Source organism: Rhamphochromis longiceps, linkage group LG15 (assembly GCF_057381845.1).
Source record: "Rhamphochromis longiceps isolate RC_006_pf linkage group LG15, R_longiceps_female_GT1.1, whole genome shotgun sequence".
Classification (NCBI taxonomy): domain Eukaryota; kingdom Metazoa; phylum Chordata; class Actinopteri; order Cichliformes; family Cichlidae; genus Rhamphochromis; species Rhamphochromis longiceps.
Window position 1 is genome coordinate 1,257,646 of NC_140571.1, and position 7,672 is coordinate 1,265,317.

General features: G+C 44.3%; 1 protein-coding gene across 1 annotated transcript in view; it reads left to right on the forward strand.

Annotated features, from left to right (window-relative positions):
• The window catches only part of vsnl1a (visinin-like 1a), a 36,392-nt gene that overhangs the window by 4,607 nt on the left and 24,113 nt on the right, over positions 1-7,672 (forward strand). The window contains exon 2 of the mRNA XM_085382034.1: positions 3,454-3,620. Within this exon, the coding sequence (XP_085238160.1) occupies positions 3,459-3,620 (162 nt within the window). The 5' untranslated portion in view covers positions 3,454-3,458. The remainder of the gene's footprint in view (positions 1-3,453; positions 3,621-7,672) is intronic.

Consider the following 7,672-nt stretch of genomic DNA (forward strand, 5'->3'; position numbering starts at 1 on the left):
AGGATTATTTTCTTGGAGACGTAATCACTAATTAGTAACTAATTACTATTTTCAGGTAAACTGACCAACTGTTTATAGCTAACTGTTGTATTTGTGACGTTCAGACTGAGGAAGTTGCAGAGTGCCCCCTGCTGGACAAACTGTGCAACGTCAACACCTAATATGGTTGAAGGGTGTTTCTCCTTTCTCTTCTTTACTGTTTAATTTTCATTTATCGACCGTTATATATTCTGACACTGATGAGTGATCAGCAAACAGCTATAACAACAGCCTGTTGCTAATATTGGCCTGCTGATAAATCAGTCAGGCTCTAGTACAACTAAATTGAGTGCCGTAGGAGTACTGGACTCGCGAAAGTCGCTAAGTGTAAATTACTCTACACGATGAGCACTTGTTATCTTAGCACAAAGGTTTTAGGCCAGCAGTAGAAGGATACAACATTGGTATTAAAGTTGATACCAGCGCTAGCTAGCTAACAGTTGCAGAGTTTACTCAGGCTTGCAGGCCAGCCCACAGTGTTAATGTTAAATTAGCGTATTTACTGTAGAGTAATTTCACTATGTGTGCACAGACACATGAAACTTTGGTAAGTGCATTCGGGTTCGTTCACAGCTTGCTGTTAAACATCATATACACACAGTAAACATGCAGAATACATAGTTAGTGTAACGCTGTGTCCACAGCAGCAGTTTACTTGTTGTGTGTCACATTGAAGCTAACGGTTGGTCATGAGCAGACATTCCAAGCTCGAAAGCAGCATCCTGCAATTTCATCCCCGGTCCTTCCCTCAGAGTTGGGAAAAGTTCGCATTACGTCCTCACCGTGACTGTCGTTGTCTTTCTACAGTCTCTTACTGAGCATTAGGAAAAAGCTCAGACATTCTCCATCTGTATTCTCCTCTCTCTTCGTTCCTCTCTGCTTCCATCTTTGTCCCAGTTTTGGCTGGATTCCCACCTCCACCTCCCATCAGGTATTAAAGCTAATGGCTCTGTGTCACACTATTTCTCTGATTTAATTGGATTTTTGTTCACTGTTATCAAAATTTCATATTTTCAGTACAGTCTGTGTCATAGTGCACCTGCAGCACTTTCATTCATTATGAGTTCATTTATTTGTTGAAATTTCCATGTAGCTTGCAGACAACGTGGTATCACACTTAGTCATTGCATAACTCAAATTTACGTTTGGTAAACCGTCCCTGTGAACTCGGGTCACGCTGAGCCGAGCTGGAAAAACCTTTTGAAATTGGCTTTCAGGACAAAGTATATCTATCTCCCGTAGAGAGATTTTGGTGCAGGGAGTGTCTGAGCTGTTGAAAAGTCTGCTTCATGCGGTCTTCATGAACTGAAGAACTTTTCATTTTTCCCCATTTGCTAAGAATAACTTTTCTGATCTGATGTGTGGCTTTTTCCACTGTTGGAGTTCTCCATCAACAATCCTGCAGATAGATTAGATGAAGCAACTGAGATGTCCACACACACACACACACACACACACACACACACACACACACACACACACACACACACACACCATCCGTATCATTTCACGATGTATTATAATAGCCTGACCTGTGGTTCAGGGCTCATAAAAAAGAGCTGCTCTGCTCTTCATCATAGTGAAACAATACAAACCTATTTTAAACTTCTAGGAAGACGTTTGAGTGAAATGGAGTTTGCTGATAACTAGATGGGACTGAAACTCTTTCATGTTTGTGACCATATTAACCAAAATGTTATCACTTTCAAATGCCATAAAAATGCGTTTTTCTCCTTATTATATTTTCCCGTTACGATACAGTGTCACGTATGGCTGCAGGTAGCACTGCACGCTTCAGATCGCTGCTTATGTGTTTGTTTTAATTTGGGGGTTCACATGTAAAAACTCTTTGAGCTTGGGGAGCTGACATCTCTCTGACTCACAGCTGTTATGCTTCATTTCACCTCCTCGTGGCCGACCGAGCACCTTTCGTAGCCCTTTATTGACTTTGCTTTTGTGAACAGTGCTGCTTCATGAAATGAAGGTCTTGCTCTGCTGCTGCCCTCTCTTCTGTTCAGCGAGTGAGCAGCAGGGCTTCAAACATCGGGGCGGGCGCCACTGCTGTGGAAAAGCTCCACCGTATAACCTGGCAGCTAGTTAGCGAGTGCTTGCAGATATGTCAGCGTCTTCCATATAAACTTGTCTTCTAGCAGCCAAGAAGGTTTTTGGATCTGCAACAAGGGTATAGCAGCGGTGCACTGGGACAAAATCAGCTCCAATAGATGATCAATAAGCAAACTTGGCAACTGTAAACTTGTTAATTTAATAACTTCTCACAGTGCGCGGCTGCTGTTTGGCAGATGTGAGAGGATCTTTAACACAGGGACACTTTTCTAAACCAGTCCCTGCGCTGCCTCTGCCACACAGTCACAGTGTAACCCTGCCAATACAAACAATCATCTTTCTAAAGTTTGAGCTCTTTTGATTTTCTCCACATATTGAAGCCTCGACACGCCAAGAAAGGTGCTCACGCAGAGACACACGTCACACTGTTGCTGCCTCACGTGCTCCCTGGTTTTTGAGCTGAAGAGATCTAATAAAACATCTCAGGAGAGCGAGCGGAAATGTTCCAAAACTCGAAACCATCTTTTTCACATTAGGATAATTATGAGTTGGTTAATGCGCTAATCAAGGCCATAAAGTGGCAGCATCAGCATCACGCAGATGCAGGCAGCTCGATGCAGGAGAGGCGGCTGGGGGGCAGACGGAGAAATTAAAGCACTTTAAAGCAAAACATGCTTGAGTGTTTCAGTGGGTCACAGTCACAGTGGGTTAACTACTTTAGGAGCCTAACATGTCATTGGGACCCTTTCCAAAAGCCAGAGATTCATTTTTAGGATTTTAGGATGAGATTCTCTCTGTTTAGGAGGAACTAAAGGCCAGAACAGGAAATGTGGTTAAAGGTTTAACTGGAAGAACAAGATTTTAATGTAACGTGGTCTTAAAAATAATTCAAAGAAGGACAGGACAGGCATACACCTACGTAAAAAAGATTTTATATGTTGTTTCCCTAGACTGGTAGTCCGCACACATTGTAGTCGTCTAGGATGATTTTCTTATTTATGCTAATCTGGGCTAATCTTCTTTAATGAATGTAATTCAGAAGCTCTGATGATTTCAGTGGTTGAGTTTTCCTTTAAAAACAAAGTAAACAAAAGTGGGCCAAGCAGCTGCTCAAAGGCAGCGAGTCTGACAAACTGACCCTGTTGTCCAAGAGGTGCAAACAGCATTTCACTCCATTTGTTTCAAAGCTTATTTTTAGACGCAGCTCTGGTGTCGACTTCTCTGCTTTCCGATGAATCGCTCTCCAGACTTTTCCTGCAGATTCACACAAGGAGACGTTCTTCTCTGTGCTCTGTATTAATTTAAAGATGCTGTGTGCCCCTCCCCCTTTTTGTGCTTTGCTTGTCACAGGAAAAATGGGGAAACAGAACAGCAAGCTGACCCCTGAAGTGATGGAGGATCTGGTGAAGAACACGGAGTTTAACGAGCACGAGCTGAAGCAGTGGTACAAGGGATTCCTGAAGGACTGTCCCACCGGCCGGCTCAACCTGGAGGAGTTCCAGCAGCTCTACGTCAAGGTGAGGCTCCACTGGCTCACTTTCATTGTGATGGACTGCACACGTGTTATGTGCTACTACACGACACACTGACTCTCCTGTAGCTCAGCGAGCAGGCGTTCACAGAGCAGCTGTTGGTGTGGCTGCTAACAGCGAGGGCAGATTACAGTAGAGGGACGTGACGCTGTGTGAACTGGATGAGGAGAATAAAGAGGCAGCGGCACAGTTTGCTGCAGAGAGTGACGCTCGACTCGCTGTGTGAAGAAGAACCAACGATTTCAGCCAACAGGCTTAATCGTCTTAAAACATCTGAAATATTTAACACATATTTTCACCTATGAATGCTGCAATTACACTTCGGTTGCAGTTCACTGGAGGGTTGATGACATAAACCAGTTATAAAACTGCTATTTCTAATCATCCCGACGACACCACAAAGCTTCTGGTTAACATTTCCAGGCGAGAGGAAACAACAGAAGTGAGAAGAGGAGAAGGAAGGGGAGGATCCGTGCGGTCTAAATACCGCCGGCTGTTGTTTCCACAAATCAGAGACAGCTAAAGACAAACTGGATTTAAGAAATGGGAGAGTTGGGAAACGTTAGGTGCTCCCCTGCTTGGCAGTAAACCATCCGCTGTCTCCTCTGAGACCAGTTCAGTGAGCTCGGGAGTTCCCCCACAAAGACCAGTAATAAACCAAAGACCAGTAAATACACTTTGTTTTTGTGTTTTTGTCAGTCGAGGCGAAACAAACCTGGATAAAAAAAACTACATCATGAAGTTACAGTTGCTTGAATATGTTGGACCAGAAACAGCTGATGACAGAAGCAACGCTCTCAAACGCTCCTCCTCTCAGCCGCCGGGGCCCCGCCCACTCTCACCGCCTCACCTCTGTGAACTCTGCGTCTTCGTATTGATGCACGTTTTGTTTCGCCGTGTTTTCCTCCGCGGTCACGTTAAGTTCGGGTTCAAGTTGAAAATCAGAACACGGTCCAACCGTGTGATGTCACGTCGTGGTACAGGAGGGTTGTATCATATTTATAACACAAAAAAACAAGCAAACAAACTATTTAAGTGTCATATACAAGCAAACAATAAGCTCGTGTGCTGATTTTAGCATTTTCATACATCTCAGGGTAGTTTTGAAACTGAAGGAACAAGCTGTGATGAAAAATGAAGCTACACGAACCTGCAGAGTTTACTTAGTGTTTTGAGCCCTTATGACAACACAAATGTATTACATACAGCTGGATCTTACTGGGCACTTCATCCAGCCCAGTTTAACCAGTCCAGTTAATGAGTAATTCTATCTGATGGGAACCTTAAAACATAAAACTCCCCAAAAAGTTTATTTTTGTGTTCTTGAGCTGAATACGTGCTTCGTATGCAGCAGCAGGAACATCTGGAGACCAGAAGCAGTATGAAGCTTTATAAAGGTGGAGCTCACTGAATCGAATCAGCATCATCAGCTTAAATCTAAATAGATGTGTGCTACCCTTGATGTAACCTAACATGATGTCCACCACAGATGCTCTGCACCAGCACAGCACATTACTGTAAACTCCACCACAGTGCTGCAGGCTAATCGCTTTAGCTGCACACACTCCCCAGTTTTTTCCGGCAATCTTTGGATAACAAAACGTTAATATACTTCGGTTTGCACGGCAGGATGTTTCCCGCTGTGAGAAAGCATCACCTCAGCAGCACAGCTTCTCAAAAGCCTCAAAAATGAGGCTTTGCACACAAGCTTTACGTTTCCAGTCCTTACCTTTGAATATCACCTCCGTCTTTTTCTTTTCTCTCCCTGGGAAAGAGCAGCTGGACCTGCAGCTAGCAGACACACTGTGCCACAGACTGTACACGTATGTATGTTTGCTGATATTTGTGGTAGCGCAACCAAAACTTATAGACATCTGCATCCAAAACGCTGTTCTGGATCATCCCGGCTCACCTCGACCCCTCAGCGTGGCTCCATAGACGATGCATCGATGATGTGTTTTTTCCCAGCGGCGCGTGGAGGGTCTTCTGTGTAACAAGCCTGTTTTTGAAAACTCGGGGACGTGAACAGTAGAGATATTTGTGTAAAAAGCATAAATACTCAAGAATAGTACAGATACATGAAAATTCTACTGAAGTACAAAGTAATTGTGCATCTTCACCTCGGCCAGAAGTCGCCGTCATTAGTTGGAGATAAAGTATTTTTTTATTTTATTAGCGGGACCACGCCTCCAAACGCTCCTTCCAGCTCTCATCTACACATGTTCCCCCTCAGTTCTACAAGCTGTTTGTTCTCGTTTTCGTGCTCCACCCTCCCTCCCACTTCTATTTAGTACATGGGGCTCTGCTGGGCCGGGAGCCGCCGCAGTCCCCTTTGAGGCGTTCCCCAAACCGCACCTCAGCTCGTACGTTTAGCTACTAAAACGCTGTCAAACCTAAAATGAGGACGTGAGCCCAGCGAGTGAATTTCTATTTAAGCTGGTGATGCTCTTTAGCATCACTTGCCAAATTCCACCTTCATACGAGCTCTACGCTTGTAGCATCATAGCTCGTGTAACAGGAGCTAATATGTTTGGCTTAATCCACAAAGATCAGGCGTGATCACCGCCTTCCCACAGAGAAAACAGACATCAGTCTGGGAGGAGCTTCTCTGAGGGGAAATATTTTCCTTGCTGCTATGCTAGCGGTGTGGATTTTCAGGTTTCCCCACACACTAAATCGGACTTTGAGTCCTGTGCTCACCGGATCTGGTCTGAAATGACCAAAGTTTCCTGTCACAGGCTGGATTTTCTAAAGATTGAAGAGTCTAACGCCTTCCCAGATCAGCCTTATCGTCGAAGGCTTCTTTTAGTCCACCAGTCCCAGCTCTGAATACAGGAAAGTTGACTGGGTGCCTTTGGTTCGGTTTAGCAGAGATTTAGCATGCGAGCAGGTTTGCAGTATAATGACAGTAAAACTACCAGCAGTCAGAGAAGTAGGGTAGGCTGATATTGTGGCATCAGTGTTAGTCATTAAAGATGTGTTAATTTTAAAACCACTATGATGTGTACTTAGTGAGTTTTCCCACAGTTGGTGTGAGCAGGGCTGATTGGAGGCTCACTTGAGTGTACTCTGAATCGCCACAAGAACCACTGAGGCAAATTACGCTGCCATTAAAAACCCTTCTGGGTTTGAGCCGGCATGCTGCCACGTTCCCATTCGCCTCTTTTGTATCTGGGCAGAAAACCATCGTAGAGGCTGATATCAGAGATGATATCACAGATGATTACCTTCTAATGCTAATATCCCACCGTATCGCATTACCTCTGACCCAGCAGTGCGAATTTATCCCCTGATTTCTTCATTTAGTCTTACAAAACAAGGATGAACGCATTCAATGATGATCCAAGAACAAACAAACTGCAATAAAATAGCAAAAAGTGGCTAAAAATATCAACTTTAACAATTATTCTCTATTAGCAGGAGTGCTGCTACTGACAGGAAAAGGAAGGTTTTCATGACTCGAAGTGATCCAGCAGATCTAAACTTATTTATTCACACGTGTGGCAGATCATAAGCAGTCCCGGCAGCTCCCTGTGAGAGGAGCAGCCACTTCTGAATCGCACAGCCCTAAAAACACTGAGTACATGAAAGTGCAGCAGAGTGCTTCCGTACTATCTTGCTGTTACATCAGGCTTATCTCAGCATCTCGTCCTCGTTCACTGCGTGTTTTAACTTTAGTTCTCATGGAAGAAAGCACTCTGAGCCAGAGTAAGAAGCTTTCATCAGGAGTGCCAGGAAATGCTTCTTAACCTGAGGGAGTTACCGTTGTGTAAGACACGCCTTGCCAGTGAGGTCATCGGCGCACTTCCTCTAAATGCCGTCGGAAGTCATGCATCAGCTGAGACCAGCTGTTATAAAGAAAAGAACTGAGGAAGAAAACATTGGAGATGAGTGAAGGTATTCTTGGAGAAAAGAACCCGAACAAAGAACGTCTGTCAGGGCCAGAAATGACATTTTCCATTTGGATCAGTTGTTCCATTAAAGTCTCCTGAAAGGCACCGAAAATCTTTTAAAATGACGGCGCAGAAATAACCCGA